Genomic DNA, 25,023 nt, shown 5'->3' with positions numbered 1-25,023 from the left:
GTATACATTGTAAATTCAATATCCCAATTTCTGACATCACGTCCTGTCATCAAACCTCCAATACATTTCCATTTTTCAACAAGTACTGTATGTCCAACTTGCCATCTCAAACTCCAAAGATATACCCCAAGGTCTACCTCCACGTTAAAATCCAGCAAGCCCATTCAAATGCAAGGAAGCGCATCAAAACAGAGACGTTTTGCAAGGAGAAACATTACTCATACCTGTGTGGAGATGATGGAGATGAATGCTGCACTTGGACGACCTTACTTCTGTGCCCTTCATCTTCAATCTGCACACACAGAAAAGAGAAAACTGGGAAGAAACAAAAAGTGTTAGTGAAATGTCAAAACTCTGCATCTTTGAACATTCAACGAAGACGAACGGAACTGAAACAAGGGGTGAACACAGTGGGCCCGGACAAATAGGGAGACGAAACAGACAGACATGAACAGAACGCAACAAAACAGCCGGCAACCCACCACACACACTTTCACAACGGTCGTCCTGGGGCTAAGACCTGCAAAGAGGACATATCTCCATCCCAAGCTGGAGATATGATCCCAATTTCAGACCAAAGACCCAGGCAGGGGTAGCTTCCACCGCCGGTGACACAAGTTTCACCTCCCCCTTACCCCCCCTTCCCTCCCCGATAGACGTCACACGGAAAAAAGGTTACAGTTACTTAACAAAAACTTCGATGAAAACCGGCGTCTTCTCTCTTCGCAGCATTCAAAAGCTCCCTGTGGCAGAAAAAAAGAGCAAGTATACATTGTAAATTCAATATCCAAATTTTCTGACATCACGTCCTGTCATCAAACCTCCAATACATTTCCATTTTATCAACAAGTACTGTATGTCCAACTTGCCATCTCAAACTCCAAAGATATACCCCAGGGTACCTCCACGTTAAAATCCAGCAAGCCCATTCAAATGCAAGGAAGCGCATCAAAACAGAGACGTTTTGCAAGGAGAACATTACTCATTTACCTGTGGGAGATGAATGCTGCACTTGGACGACCTTACTTCTGTGCCCTTCATCTTCAATCTGCACACACAGAAAAGAGAAAACTGGGAAGAAACAAAAAGTGTTAGTGAAATGTCAAAACTCTGCATCTTTGAACATTCAACGAAGACGAACGGACTGAAACAAGGGGTGAACACAGTGGGCCCGGACAAATAGGGAGACGAAACAGACAGACATGAACAGAACGCAACAAAACAGCCGGCAACCCACCACACACACTTTCACAACGGTCGTCCTGGGGCTAAGACCTGCAAAGAGGACATATCTCCATCCCAAGCTGGAGATATGATCCCAATTTCAGACCAAAGACCCAGGCAGGGGTAGCTTCCACCGCCGGTGACACAAGTTTCACCTCCCCCTTACCCCCCCTTCCCTCCCCGATAGACGTCACACGGAAAAAAGGTTACAGTTACTTAACAAAAACTTCGATGAAAACCGGCGTCTTCTCTCTTCGCAGCATTCAAAAGCTCCCTGTGGCAGAAAAAAAGAGCAAGTATACATTGTAAATTCAATATCCAATTTTCTGACATCACGTCCTGTCATCAAACCTCCAATACATTTCCATTTTATCAACAAGTACTGTATGTCCAACTTGCCATCTCAAACTCCAAAGATATACCCCAAGGTCTACCTCCACGTTAAAATCCAGCAAGCCCATTCAAATGCAAGAAGCGCATCAAAAGAGACGTTTTGCAAGGAGAAACATTACTCATTTACCTGTGGGAGATGAATGCTGCACTTGGACGACCTTACTTCTGTGCCCTTCATCTTCAATCTGCACACACAGAAAAGAGAAAACTGGGAAGAAACAAAAAGTGTTAGTGAAATGTCAAAACTCTGCATCTTTGAACATTCAACGAAGACGAACGGAACTGAAACAAGGGGAACACAGTGGGCCCGGACAAATAGGGAGACGAAACAGACAGACATGAACAGAACGCAACAAAACAGCCGGCAACCCACCACACACACTTTCACAACGGTCGTCCTGGGGCTAAGACCTGCAAAGAGGACATATCTCCATCCCAAGCTGGAGATATGATCCCAATTTCAGACCAAAGACCCAGGCAGGGGTAGCTTCCACCGCCGGTGACACAAGTTTCACCTCCCCCTTACCCCCCCCCCTCCCTCCCCGATAGACGTCACACGAAAAAAGGTTACAGTTACTTAACAAAAACTTCGATGAAACCGGCGTCTTCTCTCTTCGCAGCATTCAAAAGCTCCCTGTGGCAGAAAAAAAGAGCAAGTATACATTGTAAATTCAATATCCAAATTTTCTGACATCACGTCCTGTCATCAAACCTCCAATACATTTCCATTTTATCAACAAGTACTGTATGTCCAACTTGCCATCTCAAACTCCAAAGATATACCCCAAGGTCTACCTCCACGTTAAAATCCAGCAAGCCCATTCAAATGCAAGGAAGCGCATCAAAACAGAGACGTTTTGCAAGGAGAAACATTACTCATTTACCTGTGGGAGATGAATGCTGCACTTGGACGACCTTACTTCTGTGCCCTTCATCTTCAATCTGCACACACAGAAAAGAGAAAACTGGGAAGAAACAAAAAGTGTTAGTGAAATGTCAAAACTCTGCATCTTTGAACATTCAACGAAGACGAACGGAACTGAAACAAGGGGTGAACACAGTGGGCCCGGACAAATAGGGAGACGAAACAGACAGACATGAACGGAACGCAACAAAACAGCCGGCAACCCACCACACACACTTTCACAACGGTCGTCCTGGGGCTAAGACCTGCAAAGAGGACATATCTCCATCCCAAGCTGGAGATATGATCCCAATTTCAGACCAAAGACCCAGGCAGGGGTAGCTTCCACCGCCGGTGGCACAAGTTTCACCTCCCCCTTACCCCCCCTTCCCTCCCCGATAGACGTCACACGGAAAAAAGGTTACAGTTACTTAACAAAAACTTCGATGAAAACCGGCGTCTTCTCTCTTCGCAGCATTCAAAAGCTCCCTGTGGCAGAAAAAAAGAGCAAGTATACATTGTAAATTCAATATCCAAATTTTCTGACATCACGTCCTGTCATCAAACCTCCAATACATTTCCATTTTATCAACAAGTACTGTATGTCCAACTTGCCATCTCAAACTCCAAAGATATACCCCAAGGGGTACCTCCACGTTAAAATCCAGCAAGCCCATTCAAATGCAAGGAAGCGCATCAAAACAGAGACGTTTTGCAAGGAGAAACATTACTCATTTACCTGTGGGAGATGAATGCTGCACTTGGACGACCTTACTTCTGTGCCCTTCATCTTCAATCTGCACACACAGAAAAGAGAAAACTGGGAAGAAACAAAAAGTGTTAGTGAAATGTCAAAACTCTGCATCTTTGAACATTCAACGAAGACGAACGGAACTGGAACAAGGGGTGAACACAGTGGGCCCGGACAAATAGGGAGACGAAACAGACAGACATGAACAGAACGCAACAAAACAGCCGGCAACCCACCACACACACTTTCACAACGGTCGTCCTGGGGCTAAGACCTGCAAAGAGGACATATCTCCATCCCAAGCTGGAGATATGATCCCAATTTCAGACCAAAGACCCAGGCAGGGGTAGCTTCCACCGCCGGTGACACAAGTTTCACCTCCCCCTTACCCCCCCCCCCTTCCCTCCCCGATAGATGTCACACGGAAAAAGGTTACAGTTACTTAACAAAAACTTCGATGAAAACCGGCGTCTTCTCTCTTCGCAGCATTCAAAAGCTCCCTGTGGCAGAAAAAAAGAGCAAGTATACATTGTAAATTCAATATCCAAATTTTCTGACATCACGTCCTGTCATCAAACCTCCAATACATTTCCATTTTATCAACAAGTACTGTATGTCCAACTTGCCATCTCAAACTCCAAAGATATACCCCAAGGTCTACCTCCACGTTAAAATCCAGCAAGCCCATTCAAATGCAAGGAAGCGCATCAAAACAGAGACGTTTTGCAAGGAGAAACATTACTCATTTACCTGTGGGAGATGAATGCTGCACTTGGACGACCTTACTTCTGTGCCCTTCATCTTCAATCTGCACACACAGAAAAATGAAAACAGGGAAGAAACAAAAAGTGTTAGTGAAATGTCAAAACTCTGCATCTTTGAACATTCAACGAAGACGAACGGAACTGAAACAAGGGTGAACACAATTTTCAGGCCAATTTTGCACACTTTTTAGCTGACACAATTCTCCAAATATTTCATGAGGCAGTGGCAAGATCACCAGCCAAGTTTGAAGTCTAAATATTTTTTTAAAATTCCTCAACATTTTGCACCTGCAAGTAAAGCCAATTCACTTTAATTGAAGCCTTAGACTATAGACTGGTACATGTCCAAGGTTTTCCAAAGATTGGCCTTTCAGAAGTCTGGTGGCATGACTATAGATAATTCTTTTGGCACAGTTGATTAATGCAGTTTTAAATGGGTGTCCCAAAGTTGTGAACTAGCATATTGCATGCCTTTCAAACCTAGACCTGTTCGGAACATTTTTGAACAATTGGGTTTGCTAATACTTTTGGTCATGGAGGTAAAAGGCCACCTGTTCTTGAATGTTTGTGCCCAAAACTAGCCCCACAAATAGGCGCACATTGTGCAGACCATTAAGCTTCCATAGACCTCATGCAGTGATAGCCTAATTACGCGCACTTCTCAAAATCATTACAAATACTGATGAGAACCGTCTCCAAGATGTTTGAGACACACATCAAATTAAAGCTTGTTTTATCATCTTTCATTTTCCTTGCAAATTTTTTTTGGGGTGGGGGGGGGTGGGGTATCCAATGTATCCAATTTCGAGAAAATTCCATCCAAAGATGATCAGCCCTAAAAGCAGGCCTGAAGCCCATCGCCATTTTGAAAATGGACGCCTACGCTCCATTGCAAAACAGTGCCATTTTAGGGCCTAATTTCATCCACATTCCACATTTATACGAGCTCACAGTTCTCTGCGTGGCTTTTATCGTTCTTTTTTACAAATCCTTAAGTTCACGGCCCTAAAAATGCTCTAATACCGGAGAATTTGAGGGCATGCAAATCGTGATTTGGCCGGCGTATGCAATTTTGGGCCTATTTACTGATCTGCACCAATGGTTCAATAAACTTCCTCACAATACGGAAGTCCAGTAATTTTGAGCCACTTTTTTATGGGGATGTCCCAAACATGAAGGCCTAAACAGAATTTCGGTAATACTTATCTTGAAGGACACGCGAATTTTTAAGAGTTCTATTCAAAACTGACTTTTGCAGATGACTGTCCAGCACCAAAGTGACTTTTGCAGGCTGAAGCAGTCTTTTTTCTTCAGATAAATTCATGTTAGTTGTAATTTTGAAAGCACGTTCAAAGAAAATGTGACTTTCCTACCGTTTTTCGCAGTTCGCCATCTTGTTTTTTAAAATATATTTCCTGTTTGTCATCGTCGTCTTTAACCTCTCATAAATCAAAGCCCTGCCCCCCGTTCTTCAAAATTAAACCTGCTGATATTCAAGAAGGTATCATTGCCAACTGTTCGTTTGTGTCAAGAAATATCAGAATGTCACTTTTGAGTGTCATTTATTCAGTTGTTTTGGCGAGTCTTTTAACCTTATGTAGCAACGGGGTCCTAAAGGTAAGGATTACCAGAATTTCTGCTCACAGCTGCATGGATTCTCCTCCAGTGCAGTTCAAAAGTATTTTTTTTTATATATTAAATTGATGTTACATGTATTTGGTTTACAATGTCCAAATCAGAAAGACAGGATCCAGACGCCACTTCTGAATTGTGTAAAATGTCTATGGAGCTAGAGTCAAGTGCATTTTCAAAGTATTTTTCAACAAAATAAACTGGAAATGTTTTTCAGCCCCAGATTCATGCCTTTTAAACATTTTTGCAATGACATGTATTTTAACTGCGTTTAGGAAATTCTGAGTGATGCTCGTTGAAAAACTTGTTAAATTTAATAATAAACATGTGTAGAGCAAAGATTTCATACTCAGATCCAAGATGGCGTTTCCCGCGTTTGGAGTTCGTGTCCCAAACCACCCCCCCCCCCCCGAAAAAATATTAACACACACACACCCAAACTCACCCCCCAAGCGCACTCACACACAACAAACCGAAAATATCAAAGCACACACAGGTAGGCATACATGCCAAATACTCACCAGCAGGAATACATCTTGAACACTGATTCTGTTACGAAAAAAATACTTAAAACCTCCGTATATATCCTACACAGACAGGGGCTGCATATTTCAACGAAAAAAACAACAGCACCCGATTCTTCCGCGCACGCGTCTACGGGGAGGAAATAGTCGATCGTTGCTTATTCATAGAATCACCTGTGTGTAGTCACCCGTTTACACCACAGGCCTATTTTCTGCTGCCCGAACAAAACGCACTTAATTTGATTCATAAAAGAAAAACCAAGACGCGGCTGGCAGCATTTAATGGAATGTGACTTTACATCTGCGAATTTAGATCTCGATAACTCGGACAAAGTGTAGACTATAATAAGTTATGCATGGGCGAATTACAGAAGGGCATTCTGATGCATAACGAGGGCCATGACGCAGTTGGATCCATGGAAGATTTCTATAATGCTCATTAATTCCTGGTATCGGGAGAAGTAAAATGATCATATTAGGCCAAAAAAAAAAAATCGGTCTCTGGTCAGACCAAAGTTCCTGAATTGACGCGGCCACGCGGATTTTTTTTTTTTTTTTTTTTTCTTCTTCAAGCTCGGATTGTACAGACAAGGTAGGTACTATTTTGCTTTTTTGGTGTCCTCAAGTACATTGGTGTCCTCCATAATTTGCCTTGGTGCTTTCGATCATTTGCCTTGGTGCAATTTCCCATTCCTTGGTGCTCTTTGGTAAAAAAAAATGAGGAGGTGCGGAAATAGAGGGCGCTGTTGGAGCTACCGCGGAACATTTTGGAAAAAAAAAGATCGACGCGCATGATTAAAATCGACGCGCGCGCTGACCAGAGACCGACTTATTTTTTTTTTTGGCCTTATCACCGGTTCAACATTCGGTGTTAAGGATACTGAGCAAAGGCGAAACAGAAAATAATTGGAGCAATACTCTACCCTACAGCCGCGCAAAGCTTTGGTCAATTTATTATTACCAGGATCAGGAGAGGGGTTCATCGGGTCCAGTGCGCACCCCCCCCCCCCAACACATACACACCCAATGTCTGCTGGGCACCCATACGTGTTTGGATTTTGGGAGCTTTCTTTTATCTTTTACTTTCACCGAATGCCCAAAATGCACAGAATATAATCCAGGTTTTGGGAGGGGCGAGGGACAAACCAATATTTCTAACAACTTTGGCCTGTTTTTTTTTGTTTTTATAGTTCAGGGTTAACATGATAAAATGTGGTTGAGATTATTTCTTCAAAAATAGCAACTGTGTGTTACTGGCGCTTTCGTTTCCTTAATTAGGCCTAAGTAAGAAAAAAAAGGAGAAACAACGGAATAGATAAAATGTCAACAGGAGACAAAACACCGTTACATATACAAAATGACGTTTCTCCCGCCACAGAATAAAATATAGGCCTAACATGTTTCAAATAGGTGAGGCAAAAATATCAACAATGTCACCAACCATAGGCCCCCAGTCAGTATAACACACTTTTTAAAACTTCACAGTTGGCATAGTACGGCGCAAGCGAATTCAGTGAGGCAAGAAATATCTTTTTGTAGCGTCGTTGCATGGGGTTACTAGCCTCAGTCAGCAAACAACCAAATCAACTACAAGCTAGAGCTCATCACGCTGGCGTCGCTAGAGGCGGGACCTTAGGGTGTCACCCCCTCCCCTGCCGCCGCCGCCGCGTGGTGAAATCGTCGTCCCGCTGTCCGCGTGCAAGCGGCAAAGTCGTCGGCAAAATATGCCGCGACTAAGAACGCCACCTATTGTTCAATAGTGTCTAAGATCGCGTACTTCGTTCGTACCCCCGCCCTGCAATCAGGACGCTGGGCCACTCTGATGAGCTTCACAGAATCTTGTGAAGGAAGTGGCCTATGACCTATGTATAAAGCATCTTGCTGCAGCTGTTCAAGACCGCAGTCGTACAATGTACGCAAATGCTACCCGAAAACTTTCTATAGAAATGCACACGTTCCATACTGGATGTGATTTCAATTCTGTTTCATTGCGGCCCATGTGGACACAATTTTGAGCGTCGCATAATCCAATCCGACCGTTCGTAATTCGAAACGGAGCCCGGGAAAGTGCCGGGAACAGTTTTACAGAACTTCCTACATTATTACGCATTTTCAACGAAAAACAAACATCTCTAAGCTGGAAAAAAAAAAGTAATGAGTCAAATCTTAACGGCTGCGTTTCAAACTTTGCAGAATCCATAGACATATAATATATTATTATATGTCTATGGCAGAATCATGACCGTGATGACGCGCAGATCACAGGTCACGCAAAATCCAACCAATCAGAGTGTGAATTCATCAGAGTATCCTAGCGTCCTGTTTGCAGGGCGGGCCGGGGTACAAGCGAGGTACTTACTTTGAACAGCGCCTCCGATCGTCAGTGGGCCCCCGCCCATTAACCTCTCCCTCTCCATGGGCGTCGCAAAGGGGAGGGAGAAAGGGGGAGGCGCTCGCCCCCCCCCCCCCGGAAAACGAAAAAAAGGTGGGAAAAGGGGAGAAAAGAAAGGAAAAAGAGGTGCGAAGCCAGATTGCTATTAATTTGATGGGGGGGGGGGGGTACGGCAATAATGCTCCCCTGCTCACGATCGGCCAAATGGTAAATTGAGATTAAAAAGTTACCGTGAAGACGGATAGTACGGAAGACGGAGAGTGCCACTCAATGGGATAGTACGGAAGACGGAGAGTGCCACTCAATGAGTGTGAATATTTTTTTTGTACAGCAGCCGCCACTTATTACGCCGCCAGATAATAAGTGGCGGCCGCCACATAAGTCATAATGCCGCCACATAAGTCATAATGATTTAATTTTTAGTTATTAATTTTATTCACACTTTTTATGTAGCGGCTGCCACTTATTATCTGGCGGCCGCAACATAAAAAAGTGTGAATATAATTTTTTTCTGTACGTGTGTAAATATTTTTTTTGTACAGCGGCCGCCACTTATTATCTGGCGGCCGCCACAAGTGGCGGCCACTGTACAAAAAATATTCACACTCATTGAGTGGCACTATCCGTGTTCTGTAAAAATCAGACAATCCCGCTGATGAACTTCGGTATCATATCCCTCGGACTTAACTCGGTTCTTCGTGGGAGCTTATTCGAGGCCGGCCGAAAGTTGTCCCAATCCTACGGTGAATCATTAAAGGTTTTGCCCTGCGCCGACGTATAAACAACGTATAAACACTGTTAGCCTATACTCAGTATGTTTCCTACGAGTGAAAGTTATTGGAAAACATCACTTGGGTGGGGCATGGGACTCGAACCCACGACTTCGTACTTTCCAGTACGGAGCTTGTGAAATCGGTTGGCTGGTTCTAATCCGATGAACATGTAGCGGCGGTTATGGTACCGCAAATAACTTGACTATTCATGAGATGGAACTTGCGTCGGGGTGATGTAAATCAATAGGTTTTGCCCTTCCCCGACCGGGGCCGTAAGTCCGGACTCCTCATAGGACCGACGCCTCATATGAGGCATACAATTCCGCCTCATAGGTCCGACGCCTCATAAGTTCGACGTCGGAAAAACGAAGCGTACTGAGTGTCGGAGCTTTGAGGTGTCGTCGGAGCCATGATGAGGCGTCGGACCTATGAGGCGTCGGACTTGGGCCTTTATTTGGTTGGGGGATACCATTTTGTCGGTCTTATGAGGCGTTGGACTTATGAGCGGACCCCCCCCCCCCCCCCACGACCAGCAGTCCCGCAAGCTCGGTGGTTGATTGGTATTAATTTCGTCTGCACTATTGTAAGCGGGAGGACGCGGGTTTGAGTCCCACCCGAGTGATATTTTCCAACTTTCACTCAGGAAGTAACATACTGATTATACAGTGTTAACACGTCCTCGAAGAGCAACGGACCCTATATTGGTCACCCTGACCCAACCCGTTGTGTTTGGGGTGGGGTGGGGCTAAAATTGTGGATTTTATATTACTTTAGACATCTCGTTTTCACTTGCAAAAAGTGCAATTGGTATTGTAAGTTTTTGTTTTTAGATGCAGGAAAAGGTTTATAATCTACGAACAAAGAGTTATTTTTGTTTGAATAGTTTCTTATGTGTTAGGTCTAACTTGCACCAAAATAATGCGCGGACTAACTGTACTAGCGCGAGTTACCGTAACGAAAATTACCGAAATATATCCGTCTAGATATTTGATTGCTCTATTTTCATTTTAATATTTTGATATGGTAGCATACTACTATAGTGACCTACACCCTAACGATGTAAGGGCATGACTATTAGGACATTTCCAAATGCAATTGTATTTAAATTCATGTTTGATATGCCATAAAACGCCATATCGATAATAATCGTATTGCTAAACCAACAGAAATTAAGGTAGTGTAGTCACTTAACTTTTAGGGATCTTCTGTGAGGAAAAAAACACCCTAAATGCTTTGATTTTATAGAATAACAGCACAGAGTTGCAGAAGACACCGTTATTGTGGCATGGCTGCGCCGTTCCGAACTTGATCTCCATAATTATGGAGATCACTGGTTCCGAAAGACCTGAAAGAACAGCCTGCGAAGAGCGCCCCCTTTGTCCTATCGTCGACAGACAGGAAAAAGTGGCCCCCAGACGACTTGTTTTGCAATCCTTACTTCGCATATCGGCACCTCTCGGCACCTGTCTAAACTTTAATAAGATAAGCGCAAAATTTAAACGGAAGTGCGCCCTAAAGTCACCGGTTAAACATGTCTGCTAAGAACATTTTACCACAGAGCAGGTAGGATAACATTTCCTAAGATTAGAATAAGATGTGTAAATACTTCTGAACCACTTTTTAGAAATGTTAAATTCCACACTTTTAGATGTCTAGTTAGGAAAGAATGTTGCAAGTTACAACCTGACGCCACTTCCGCGATTGTGTAGGCCTATGGAGGAGACTGGCCGACTGGAAATTCGGCGATCGTGTAGTGGAGGGCCCCTGTTTTGTTTTGATCAAATTAGAGTCAAAAATGTTTTTCATTGCTAAAAAAATCACCTTTACAATCAAAAGAAGACTTTTGGGAGTAATTGCAGAATACCCCGCCACTCGGAAATACACCCCTAAAATCACTGGCTACGAGGTTGGAATCACTGCAAAAGAAACAATTCAAGTCCATTGCCAGCTACGCGGATACTGAGTGGGGTAATCCTTACTTTTAGGACCCCGTTCCTATATAGGAAGGGAAAGACTCACCAAAACAGTTGACTAAATGACACTCAAAATTGACATTCTGATACTTCTTGGCACATCTGAACAATTGGCAATGACACCTTCTTGACTTCTAAAGACTGCTTTAGCCTGCAAAAGTCACTTTGGTACTGGACAGACATCTGCAAAAGTCAGTTTTGAACAGAACTCGTAAAAAATAGAGGTGTCCTAAAAGTAAGGATTACCCTGAGTGGGGGTCCATTATTTGAGAATGAAGCAACACAAAATGAATGAGAGTTGCTGAACAAAATTCTAAGTCCAAACCAACCACCCTGTTGGCGGCTACGAGGCTACGGAGTGGGAGTCCCCTTGAATATGCTTGAGAACGAAGCAACACAAAAGGAATGGGAGTTGCTGAAAAAATTCTAAGTCCAAACCAACTACCCTGTTGGTGGCTACGCGGTCACAAAGTGGGAGTGCAATGGACTCCGCCCTGGAGCATGACGCATACTCGGCATAGTACATACAAGTAGCGCTGAGAATGTTTATTGAGGTCAATCAGCCGTGACCTCGTAGCCGGCTACGAGGTGGATAGATCGAGTGGCGGGGTATTCTGCAATTGTGCCGACTTTTGGGTAGACAGTCATATTTGAATGAATGTATTTGGTACTTTTTGGTAGGCTACTCACAAATTTACTCAGACTGGGACCGTCATGACCGTGAGTGCATAAAAACGTGCAAAATTACTACTGACGTTTTTTTACTCACCATTAGGCAGGCTAATTAATGCCCACACAACACATACATTAAAATGATATAGTTGCAAGCATGTCACCTGCGAAATTTGAGACCTTAAATCCAATTTTAAGGCAAGTTTTTGGCAGTTCAAAAACCATGCATCAACGTCAATCCCCATGCTCTGGAAATGTGTGTTTGATTCCCAATGTATTCTGGGTAGGTGTATGGAATGTCAGACAAGTCGACCGTTGAGACAACTCGACTCGGGACAAGTCGGCTGTTGAGACAACTCGACTCGGGACAACTCGACCGTTGAGACAGCTAACGTGCACGGCACGTGCACGGTACGGCCACGCGGTTGACCGGAGATGCGCGCACAGGCCCGGCAAATTCGAACGATGTGCAAGGACAATCATGCTGTGCTATATCGGCTCTGCTCTATTATGTGTCATAACTCCCAAACGGCGATCAGCCGCCGTCAAAATCCCCGGTACTATCCCCTAAACTAGGCCCAAAAACATGCGAGGCGACTTGTCTCAACGGTCGACTTGTCTTTCCATTTATCGCACATACGGTCGAGTTGTCTCAACGGTCGAGTTGTCTCAACGGGTGACTTGTCCCGAGTCGAGTTGTCTCAACGGTCGTCTTGTCTGACCCCCGGTGTATGTAGAGCCTTGCAGCTAACTTGTTTTTTATTCGATGGCCAAATGAACATAGCGCCCTCTGTTAAAAAATGAAACATTTTGCATTCACTCAGATCAACAAGAGGGCGCTGTTTTATCTACACGATAATAATGTTATAGCTGAGGAGTCTTTTTGCACAATGCATTGCAGTACACATCAACGTGATGTCTCACGTATGGATTTCGATAGCCCGACTGCGTCTTGCCGTACAGTACTATCGCAAGCTCTGTAGTACGGCCAGACGCCCAATGCTTCCACAGAGGCTGAATTTTTTTGGCCGCTGATGTAGCGATTTTGCTACAGATTTCGATCGAGATTATCTTTTCATCCAGGACACAAATTTCCAAAGTTAAGGTTCTTAGTCGTAGAGCAACTCATACCTTTTCGAAAAAACGTTCTTTTGTCTCAATATTTTCATCCATCTGGCCAAAAGCCGACTTTTCAGTCATCTTCCACAAATATCGTCCCGAAAATGCTCCCCCTTGCGATTTCAAAATGGCGGCCGCGCTGTAATGTATGCATTATGCGAGTGCGCTTGGGCAAGGTAATGAATATGCATCATAGTTTATGACGTTTGTCGGACACTCGGCGCGGCTGGCCATACAAACACGAGGTCATGAACTAAATAATGCATATTCATTATCTTGCCCAAGCGCGCTCGCATAATGCATACATTACAGCGCGGCCGCCATTTTGAAATCGCATGGGGGAGCATTTTCGGGACGATGTTTGTGGAAGATGATGACTGAAAAGTCGGCTTTTGGCCAGATGGATGAAAATATTGAGACAAAAGAACGTTTTTTCGAAAAGGTATGAGTTGCTCTACGACTAAGAACCTTAACTTTGGAATTTGTGTCCTGGATGAAAAGATAATCTTGATCGAAATCTGTAGCAAAATCGCTACATCAGCGGCCAAAAAAATTCAGTCTCTGTGGAAGCATTGGGCGTCTGGCCGTACTACAGAGCTTGCGATAGTACTGTACGGCCAGACGCAGTCGGGCTAGGATTTCGATAACTCTCTGCAAAATTAGAATTAAAAGCTGAATTTTTGGTGATGCAATGCTCACAACAGCAACTTTGCGAGGCAGAAGTTTGGGGGATTATTGAAGAAACTGTAGTGAGTAAGAAGCTTGCAAATTTGATTCACACTGGTTTTATTATGCAGCACAAACTTTTGCACGATATGGATACCTTAAGTTTTGGGACTCTCATACATGTACACAGTATTGAGAGTCCCAAATTTTGGACTAAAATTTACTGTGCTGTTTGGGCCTTGCGATTCAGCGCGCCATGCATGCTCAGACTCATGGTACATGATCGCACGGTACATTGCGTGGTGATTGCCATCTTTATTTTTGGGAAGCTTGTTGTCGCCGTTCTGTCATCATCATTTTACCCCCAAATTTCCCTTAAAAAATCAAAAGCCTGCCCTCTATCTATGACATTACTTCTGGAATCAGCCTCCGCTTCTTTACATTCTTTACATACTGAGTAACCTACATGTACACAAACTAAATAGGTCAAGTTTGTCCCAACTCTGCCAAAAATGACCCACAAAAATTCCCCGTTTTGCTCTGACACATATCCAAGACGACAGCAATCTATCAATCAGTCAAGACCCCGTACATGTAGTTGCATGGGTAATGTTGTCCCTGGTCTTTATAGTATCTTTTCCCCTTAGATGTTAGAAAATGGGTTTTTTTAAACCAATTTCAAGACCAGGTTTTACAGTGACATCATTTGTTACTTTTTGTAAAAGTGTTATTGGATTAAGGAAGTAAAGGGAAATATAAGATTTCAAATAAACACTTTGAATAATAGTCCAATGTTTTCAATCACAATACTGTTTTTTTTTTCAAATTTCTCTGGTTATTATTATGTCAGTGTGTGTACATGTACAAATTACCACTACTCCAATGGAACAACTCATAAACTTGCAAATCATAGTCACATGTAGCACAACAATACTTGTCCCTTTCTTTGTTGTTTAGCATAAGCTTGAATGGGAGTTACGCCAACGTGAGGAAGAAATCGCTGAGCTCCAGAAGGCCCTGAGTGACATGCAGGTTTATCTCTTCCAGGAGAGAGATCATGTCTTAAGGCTCTTTGCTGAAAATGACCGCCTGAAGATACAAGAACTGGAAGATAGAAAAAGGTGCGTGGGATTGTCTGATGAAGATGTTTTAAGTCTTGACTAAGGCTCTCAGCTAATGTTCTGCACTGCATGGATCATAGTGATTAGCTGATCTGGATTAGTGTGTTGAGCTTGTCACGGGTGTTGGTCACTTTGCTGAATTACCACTTCGCCGAATAACCACTTAGCCAAATGGCATCAGGTCAACTCGGACCCAAACCAAGTCGGACCCATGCCAAGTTGGACCCACGCCAACTCGGACCCACTACCAACTCGGACCCACTACCAACTCGGACCCAAGACCAACTCGGACCCACTACCAACTCGGACCCAAGCACGACCAACTCAGACCCAACAATGACTTAATCATTAGTTTCAGAGATTATATTTATACATGTAGGTCATCTTAATAGTGCTTATATAGTGAAGATATTCGGTAATTATATTGGTCAGAATGGGGCTTTTAGTTTTGTTGTTTGATTATACTACATTGATTTTGCACTCTTATTACTCATTCACATGAAGAAATGGATATGTGCAATGTTTTCCTTTTTCATCTGCTTTTTGTGGGTGTGTGCCAAATAATCAGTGTTGTAGGTCTCGAGACCGGTCTCGAGACCACTTTTTGCTGGTCTTGGTCTCGGTCTCGGAAGCTGTGGTCTCGGTCTTGGTCTCGGTCTTGGTCCCCTTTAGCCCCATAAATGTGGCCTATTTACTGGACTGCCTCCGTAAACATAGGCCACACATCCACATGTACAAAAATCGTGTCGACGGAGCCAAATTTTGATTTTCACATTTAGGCTTAGTTTGTAGGGTTTTTTTGCTTTAGAAGTATACTCACCTTCTTTATAGGCTAATCAGAAAGTGCTGCCTTTTTCAGATGTATATTTTTCGTGAAATTTCCAGATTCATTTTTACACGTTTGTGTATCAAAATTTCAAAATGAAATTTCACAAAAATTAGACATCTGAAAAAGGCAGCACTTTCTGATTAGCCTGTAAAGAGGGTGAGTATGCTTCTAAAGCAAAAAAAACCTACAAACTAAGCCTAAATGTGAAAATCAAGATTTTTGTACATGTGGATGTGTGGCCTATGTTTACGGAGGCAGTCCAGTAAATAGGCCACATTTATGGGGCTAGGTCCCCTTTGGTCTCGATATTTTGGCTCGTCTCGGGTTGAGACCGGCAATATGTAGCTTTTACAGCTTGATCGATTACTTTTTGTTTACTTCGTTCAGTACAATTAATAGTTAAAACATTTGCTAGCCCGTAGATCAAGCTTGTTATATATCGCGGTCGGTTTGGACTTGACAGCACGTTGGAAAGTCTCCAAAGTACATGTAAAGCTGCAGCAGTTCCAGTCACTGAACGATTTGGAACAAGTTCGGCATTTATCTGTTGAGTCGGGCACATAAAGCAAAGTATAAACTTCTAACAATTTATACAATAAGGGTCAACCATTTTTGGGGATTGTGTAGTTTAGCCCACCCCTGTGGGCGTAATCACTTGCATTTTGTATTCTGATAATAAATGAGGTGCTTCAAATTAGTTATATATTTTCGACCCCACACAATGATCTCTTTAATTTGGGACAGTATTTTGAAGAAAAAGTAAATATTTCAACCTGATTTTCCAGCATTGAACTCACACACTCTTACCAGTTACCACTCACTGTTGCCATGAGAGTGTATGATGAGACCCCATTTTCTGGCTGCTCAGTTTGAAGTACCCCATTATTCCTCAAAAATTAAAATCCCGTTCAGAAAAAAATTAAAAATCCATATCTGGCACATACTGGCTACCACCTCACAACTTGTGGGTCTACATGTACAAGTCCACATTCTATGACAGAAATTTAAAAATTGATTCAACATTTTCTAGCTCCCATTTTTTAAAATCAAGTACATGTACACAAGTCTTGTTAGAAGTTAAGTCCTATATTTATTTAAGGAAAAAAAGAGGCACAATGTAAAATTAAAATTGCATCTTTAAATATCCGTTAGAAGTCATAGCTGAAACCAAGGGGTGACTGTGGAGTTTAGGATCCGAGTTCCTATAACAGATGAAACATCTACCTTTAACTTTTACTTTTGTCAAGATTGGGTGCAGCCCATTATATTTCTTAAGTATAACTACTTTTTGCTCAAGTAACGTGTCATGTATCAATTTGTCAACACTGCCACTGGTCAAAATTTTGGTCTGTAATCTTTGTGAATAGAAAGGTTACAAGTTTCAACTATAATAACGTGTCTTGTTTTTTTATTTCGACTATTGTTATTTATTATCAGCGGTCTTGGTCTCGGTCTCGGTCTCGGACCATATTGGTCTCCGCCTTGAAGGGGCTGGTCTCGGTCTCGGTCTCGGACTATGCGGTCTCAACTACAACCCTGCAAATAATATAAACCAAATTAAATCACACTCAATGAAGGATTTCAATATGTCACAAAAATGTTGTTCAGTGAGGAAGTTATTAATTTGAAATACATGTAGACCTTTCATTTCATGTAATTGTTAGTTTGTTTAATTTTTTTTTTTTTTTACGAATCTGTTTAACTTTTTATACTTTTTTGATTAACTTTTTTCCCCCATGGAACATCATAGTCGAACATACAGACAGCTAATGTACCTGTAAGGCCTTGAAGGATAATCTTCCCAGAGCTCCAATACTCCTTTTTGATGATTGACATTTCATAATTGTAGGGTATTTAATAAGTTGATCTTTTTTTTAGTTCACATGCTGGCTTTGAGTTTTGTGGGTTTTTTAACGAATCTGTGTAACTTACTTTTTTGATTAACCTTTTTTGTTCAATATGGAACCTTCGTTTTTCTTGCAGTGTATGCAATGGTGTTTATGTGGGTTTTTTTGTTAAATACATATACAAATGTACATGTAGAAATTAGAATAGACTTTGTTTTATACTTTATTTATTTTATTGAATGACTTATAATGTTTACTTATATTTATTGAATTAATCGTGTCATGTTTGAAAGTGTTTATGTTTCAATGTCATACTTTCCAATTTTATTTTTCTATGAAGATCTGTTTTGAATTTATGTGGTTTGAATTAAAAATGAAATGAATTGCTGTTAAATTGAGCAAGATGGCGTGAACGATGTCAAATATGAAAATGAATAATTGGTTAAACTTTAATTTTAAATTTTACTTTTGGTTAAAGCGCAATATGTTTCAATGGAAACAAATAATAAAAATAAATAATTAATTACACTTTTAAAGCGCATTTCAAAAAAGCATTTCAATGCGCTTTACGACGACAAACTGCTGCAATACAGATATTTTACCTGACAACTACAATGAAAATTTATACTTAAAAGCATCACTGTATTAACAGATGATAAGTGGACAAACTTTATGAAATTGTCAAATAATTGTAAAAGTCCGAGTTGGTCATGCATGGGTCTGAGTTGGTAGTGGGTCCGAGTTGGTTGTGGATCCGAGTTGGTAGTGGGTCCGATTGAGTTGGCGTGGGTCCGAGTTGGTAGTGGGTCCGAGTTGGCCTGGGTCCGAGTTGGCTTGGGTCCGACTTGGTTTGGGTCCGAGTTGGATCGAAACCAGCCAAATTACCACTTAGCCAAATTACTGCTTTGCCCAATTACCACTTCGCCGAAAGTATTTGCTAACACATTATGCTCGCATGCACAAACTCATGGTAATTATAACAGCTGACTGGTACTTAATATTAAGTGGTTTTCATACTTGTTGTGTCTTCTATTACTAGGTTTATGTGACATTGTCCTCTCAATTCACTTTGAAAGTGCAGAAGTGGAATTTATAAAATATATTAATCATTGACTGTCCGTACACGGTGACCATGTTTTTGGTCGCACACAGTTAATTCTGAAACTTTTTTTTTTTCTTTTTAAATCTTCATCCCCTTCAGTACTGTTTCAAGTTGACTATAGAATGAAAAAAGTTGAATCTCATATGGGTTTGGATAGGAAGGGGTAAAACAACCCCAAGTTTTTCATGTAGCTCGTTTTTATGGCTCCATACATACATGTACGTGTCTGTAGGCATTTCTTTATGGTGTAAATCAAGGACACACACATGCAACATCATCAGTGAATTGTAAATGGAAGACGAGTTTGATTAGAAAACGTGTACTAAACCAATGAGAGCAGATGCAAAAATGTTCAGAGTATAAACAAAGGAAAGGGAAGAGAAACATTAGAAAATCCTTGATTTACACCATAACAAACTTGTTAGTACGTGCGTTTGCGTGCAATTCGGCGAAGTGGTCATTCAGCGAAGTGGTAATTCGACGGAGTGGCAAGTAGGCGAAGTGGTTATTCGGTGAAGTAGCAAATCGTTGAAGTGGTTGTCGACAAAGAGGTTGGTTGGCAAAGCGACTGCAAAAACCTTGTCACAATAGCAGTGCTACTGCCTGTCCTGAGGCTGAATTGAATCCATGTACATGTACCTGTAATCTGTATGTTGTGCAGATGGATGGTGACTGTTTATACTTAAAAACATCACTGTATTAACAGATGATAAGTGGACAAACTTTATGAAATTGTCAAATAATTGTAAACGCTGTCAAATGATTGTAAAAGATGAGTCCGAGTTGGTCATGCATGGGTCCGAGTTGGTAGTGGGTCCGAGTTGGTTGTGGATCCGAGTTGGTAGTGGGTCCGATTGAGTTGGCGTGGGTCCGAGTTGGTAGTGGGTCCGAGTTGGCCTGGGTCCGAGTTGGCTTGGGTCCGACTTGGTTTGGGTCCGAGTTGGATCGAAACCAGCCAAATTACCACTTAGCCAAATTACTGCTTTGCCCAATTACCACTTCGCCGAAAGTATTTGCTAACACATTATGCTCGCATGCACAAACTCATGGTAATTATAACAGCTGACTGGTACTTAATATTAAGTGGTTTTCATACTTGTTGTGTCTTCTTTTACTAGGTTTATGTGACATTGTCCTCTCAATTCACTTTGAAAGTGAAGAAGTGGAATTTATAAAATATATTAATCATTGACTGTCCGTACACGGTGACCATGTTTTTGGTCGCACACAGTTAATTCTCAGAAACTTTTTTTTTTTTTCTTTTTAAATCTTCATCCCCTTCAGTACTGTTTCAAGTTGACTATAGAATGAAAAAAGTTGAATCTCATATGGGTTTGGATAGGAAGGGGTAAAACAACCCCAAGTTTTTCATGTAACTCATTTTTATGGCTCCATACATACATGTACGTGTCTGTAGGCATTTCTTTATGGTGTAAATCAAGGACACACACATGCAACGTCATCAATGAATTGTAAATGGAAGACGAGTTCGATTAGAAAACGTGTACTAAACCAATGAGAGCAGATGCAAAAATGTTCAGAGTATAAACAAAGGAAAGGGAAGAGAAACATTAGAAAATCCTTGATTTACACCATAACAAACTTGTTAGTACGTGCGTTTGCGTGCAGCGAAGTGGTAATTCGACGGAGTGGCAAGTAGGCGAAGTGGTTATTCGGTGAAGTAGCAAATCGTTGAAGTGGTTGTCGACAAAGAGGTTGGTTGGCAAAGCGACTGCAAAAACCTTGTCACAATAGCAGTGCTACTGCCTGTCCTGAGGCTGAATTGAATCCATGTACATGTATATATACATTGTACCTGTAATCTGTATGTTGTGCAGATGGATGGTGACTGTTGGGGAGGATTCTTTGATTGGCAATGACGGACTGACAACCTTGCGGGCAGAGTACAGGTCATTGTTTGCAGGGCTGGGTAGAGCTTCAAGTTCTCTCTAGGTGTGCTTCACAAAACAGGTCTCTATTAATGTTGTGCATTTTTCCAATAATTTAGTCTTTGAATATTGGAACTTGAATTTGAACAAAAAAATCATCCAATGACATTGAAATAATTTGGAATGTATCGATATAGATTTTGAGCTAGCTGACAACCTGGCATTTGGCAGATATTGAAGATCCACATTAGGGCTTACATTCCTCATGAAAACTCTCAAACCATCTGCGTAAAGTGTGGCGTTTGACTAAACAAATCAAATCTCTCAACTTAAACTCATAAAATCACATCATGGACGTTTTTTTGTCATTGCTCACATTAAAAAAACAATTCAATTTGATAAAATGCTATTCGGATATTCGGTGGATGATCAAATATTTGGATATTCGGTATATTTTGCACAACCCTTGTCTAGACTAAGCAATTGCAATTTGTTCCACACTAGTGCAAAAGTATGTTTAGAGATGATGCATTCATGAACATGTATGAATGTTGGTGCTGCTTTAATACCCCACATGTACAATCAGTTACACGTATAATGTGATATGGAAGTAAACAAACCCTGTTAGTTTGGATTTACCAAAGGTGTACTAACTTGAACTTTTCCAATGATTTGATTTGTACTTGACAGAATCCAGCATCTGTTATCATTATCAAGCCCATCAGGTCCTGAAGTGACATACTTCCACAAAGAACCATCAACGCGGGCAATTGTCACACAGAAACACCCACAAAAGAGACATCCACATGCAGGTCAGTGTGTAACACCGCACTGGCAACTCTACCAACGGGGCTGCAGACTCATATTTGTCAATGTCCTTGGCCAAAATTTGTTAATCAATTCCCTCGCCCATCCATGGGCAATTCTACAGAATTATAAACCTGAATGCCAACAATTCTTAATGGCCAAAATGCCACAAAAGAAATATACATATCAATTTGAAGCATATTATCTGTATTTTATTGACATGTAGTTTATTTAAAAGGGAAGATACAACATCATTGCAAACATCAAAAAACGAAATGATCAAATTATGACGAAATATATTACTGGACTGTCAGTGAATGACAGTCTAAAGCATCCTGTAAAATCGTGGCTCCTGGTGTGCTGACATTTTCAAGAAACCTTGTATTATTCATACACTGGTCGGCCGAACATCGTTGGAGAAAACTGGCTTTTTTCAAAAACTGCTCCTAACTTTTCATATTTAGTCATTCCGCATTTTCTTTGCAATCAATTACGCATCTGTGTAGGGGTACAAGCCTGCTAGACTGATTCTCTGACCTAACTTCCTCAAAGTGTACAAAGTGCTACGTCTCATCTTACGTCTCATGTCACCAGACCACAAGAACATGGTTGGATTTCTTAGATTTTCTGGCATTTCCGAACCCAAAACGTGAAATAGGTCAGTTTAAAGGGAAGATACAACATTGGCAAATATTACAAAACGATATGAACAAAGTATCACTAAATACCTTAGTGGATTGTTAGGGAATGACAGCCTAAAGCATCCTGTAAAATCGTGGCTCCTGGTGTGCTGACATTTTTTTAAAAAAAATGGTATTTTTCCAACGCTGGTCGGCCGACCAGCAATGGAGAAAACTGTTTTTTTTTTTTAAAACTACTCCTAATTTTTCATAATTAGTTATTCTGTGTTTTCTGTGCAATTGATTACACACCTTTGAAGGGGTACAAGCCTACTAGACTGCCTCTCTGATCTTACAATCCCCCAAAGTCTATAAATTCTCCGTTTCATCTTAAATGGGGTCTGTGAACCAGACTACAAGAACATGAATGGTTTTCTTGGTTTTTCCAACATCTACAAGCCCAAAACGTGAAACAAGTCATTTTAACAATATTTGCTAAAACATACTAATCCTCCAAATCCATTTATTTCTGATTATTGCAGCAAAAGCAAATGTTGTACATGCCCTTTAACAATATTTTTTATAGCACACTAATCCCCCAGATGCACTTATTTTGAACATTGCAGCAAAAGCAAATGTTGTACATTCCCTAACAAGTTCAACAGTTTGGCTGTTACTTGTCAATGGAAAATCAATTGATGACAATACAAAAAATTGATTTGTCTGAGTACGTCCGGTGTTTTGAGCCAATTTCTACTACAGCAACAAAGTTGGATGAATAATTTCTTCTTTGACTCATCAAAGTAACTAGTGACTAACTGATATGTTTTATCAGAATTAAAATCTACCCCGTGATTATAACTACAATTACATACACTGTTGAATTGCCCAAAATGTACGTCTGACACTGCGGAACTGCCCCCATTTAAACATTATTAAGAGTAAACCTAGTCAAGTTCCCTTGTATTGGGTATTTTAAGTGTCAACAGTTCTTCAAGTTGTCCTAAATGTCTCATCCTTTTCCAAACAAGCAAACAACTCAAGGAATGCCATGGATAAGCCAGTTCGGTATTTCAACTGCTTATGTGCACAACGATATGGGTCACCGGTCATTCGGGATAGTAGAACGATCAAAGGCGCATGAATGCGGGTGCGCGACGCTTGTGTGTAAATTACCACCAGAGTGGTCGTGCGCGTAACATCGCCTAACATCGTGTCAGCAATGTTATCCCAAATGACCTCAGGTCATTGAAATACAGAACTGGTTTATTACAATGAATTACAGTCGGGCATTAGAAGACTTTTGACCCAACTTTGAACATTGCATTTTATTCTGGCAAACAATTATATATCTGCACACACTGTCCATCAGATTTCAAAGGTATATGAAGGTGTAACCTGTAATTTCCAAGACGTCTCATGTTTTCTTCTTACTTGCCTGTCTGGTTTTTTTTTTCCAGAGGGTGAAATATTGGGGTTTAAAAGCCAGAGTGCCAAGCAGACCACAGAACAACAGAACACGGAGGAATGCACAACACAGAGTTACTGCTAACACAAAAGGTAGGTAGAGATTACATACCGGTATGGTTGAGGCAAAGGGTGGTTGATAAAACATTGCAAAGCCAACACTCCTCAGATCTCATACCAACCATATCAGGCCCATTTTTAGTATTTGTGGGTCAGATAAACTAGTGGATCATAGTATTAATACAATGTATGTCAAATCAGGTTTTGCCCTTCATTGATGTATAAACACTGAATACTCAGTGTGTTACCTCCTGAGTAAAAGTTGGAAAAAATCACTCTGTTGGGACTCGAACCCACAACCTCCTGCTTTCTAGTGCAGATGTTTTACCACTTGACCACTGAGCTAATGGGATCGGTTGGCTGGCTCGAATCTGATGTATTGGTACATGGCAGCGGGCATCGCATTAACTATTTATAAGGTCTATGGGATTTTAATTTTTTTTAAGCATTAATATGGTTAAGGTTTGTGACTCATGATCAGAGGGTCAGGGGTCCGAATCTAGTTGCCGGTTATATGTGTGTCCTTGGGCAAGCCACTTCACCCCCACTTGCCTCTCTCCACCCAGGAGTATAAATAGGTACCGATATTAGCTGGGAAGTAACCTGCAATGGACTGGCATCCTATCCAGGGGGGATAAAAAAATATCCTCGGTCGTTTCATGCCTTTGAAACCGGAGATGTATTGGCTAATGACAGACTTTACTTACTTTCATAGTATTAATAGTAAATATATATATCTGTTGCAGCTTTTGGTAGGTGTGTTGATAATTCCTTGATCAGCTGATGAAATTACCTGTAGTTACTCCCCTGAGAAGTGAGTTTGGCAAAAAAGCCGCCTCATCATACCATGAACTTTCCAAGATTAGTTACATACGTTATCCCAGTAAAGTTGCTTCAATCACGATAATTGATCAGATCATCTCCAAAATGGTGGTTTCTTTTGTCCGAGTCTGTACCAGCAGGTTGATCCTGTTACCATCCATCAATATTTTCCAATCCTCATTTCAGTCCAACAGCGCCCAGCCCAAAGCTGTCTATCCTGATTCAGACCAGCAGCAGGCAGAGCCAGAGAGTCTGTTGCTACAGATTGAAGCTCTACAATCTCAGATGAAGGAACAAGCTGAGCTATCTAGAGAGCGGACGGAAGCCTTGCTGGAGGATCGTAGGGTCAGGATGGAAGAGATGCAGACTGTGATTGAGAGAGATCGCTCCAAGATTCACTCCCTCAATGAAAAGTAGGAACTCCCTTCATTGATTCCTTATAATCTTAAATGAACTTGACAAAGGTGCCCAGTGGCATAGCTAATGATAGGGGAGGAGGATGAGGGGCATGGACCCCTCTGCTCAAAGACTGCCTCCTACTAGAAACTGAGGTCCCTTTAGGGCCCTCCAGCAACTTGGACCCCAGTTACATCCTTGAAGGTACCAATAAAGATAAATGCACATGTGTGCAGTTTGGACAACGGGCAGGGGTTTCAAATAGATTATATTACC

The 25,023-nt window shown here is 41.6% G+C and overlaps 1 protein-coding gene across 1 annotated transcript; it reads left to right on the top strand.

The window, feature by feature from the left end:
* Positions 1–13,507: 13,507 nt before the first annotated feature.
* LOC119722179 (coiled-coil domain-containing protein 77-like) lies at positions 13,508–24,395 on the top strand. Its single transcript, XM_038192226.1, has 5 exons — positions 13,508–13,563; positions 14,745–14,908; positions 21,266–21,387; positions 23,463–23,516; positions 24,391–24,395. The coding sequence occupies exons 1-5, from the start codon at positions 13,522–13,524 to the stop codon at positions 24,393–24,395; spliced, it is 387 nt and encodes a 128-aa protein (XP_038048154.1). The 5' UTR covers positions 13,508–13,521.
* Positions 24,396–25,023: the final 628 nt, after the last annotated feature.

The sequence above is a fragment of the Patiria miniata genome, unplaced genomic scaffold (assembly GCF_015706575.1).
Source record: "Patiria miniata isolate m_02_andy unplaced genomic scaffold, ASM1570657v1 HiC_scaffold_14, whole genome shotgun sequence".
NCBI lineage: Eukaryota > Metazoa > Echinodermata > Asteroidea > Valvatida > Asterinidae > Patiria > Patiria miniata.
The sequence above is the reverse complement of the archived record's forward strand: the minus strand, read 5'-3'. Positions and strand labels throughout refer to the sequence as shown.

Bases quoted from the DNA above. Each gene is read 5' to 3' on its own strand.
- LOC119722179 (XM_038192226.1), top strand. From the start codon at position 13,522: ATGGATGAAAATATTGAGACAAAAGAACGTTTTTTCGAAAAG. The intron at 14,909-21,265 runs GTGCGTGGGATT...TGTACTTGACAG, and splicing joins GAACTGGAAGATAGAAAAAG to AATCCAGCATCTGTTATCAT. The intron at 21,388-23,462 runs GTCAGTGTGTAA...TTTTTTTTCCAG, and splicing joins AAAGAGACATCCACATGCAG to AGGGTGAAATATTGGGGTTT.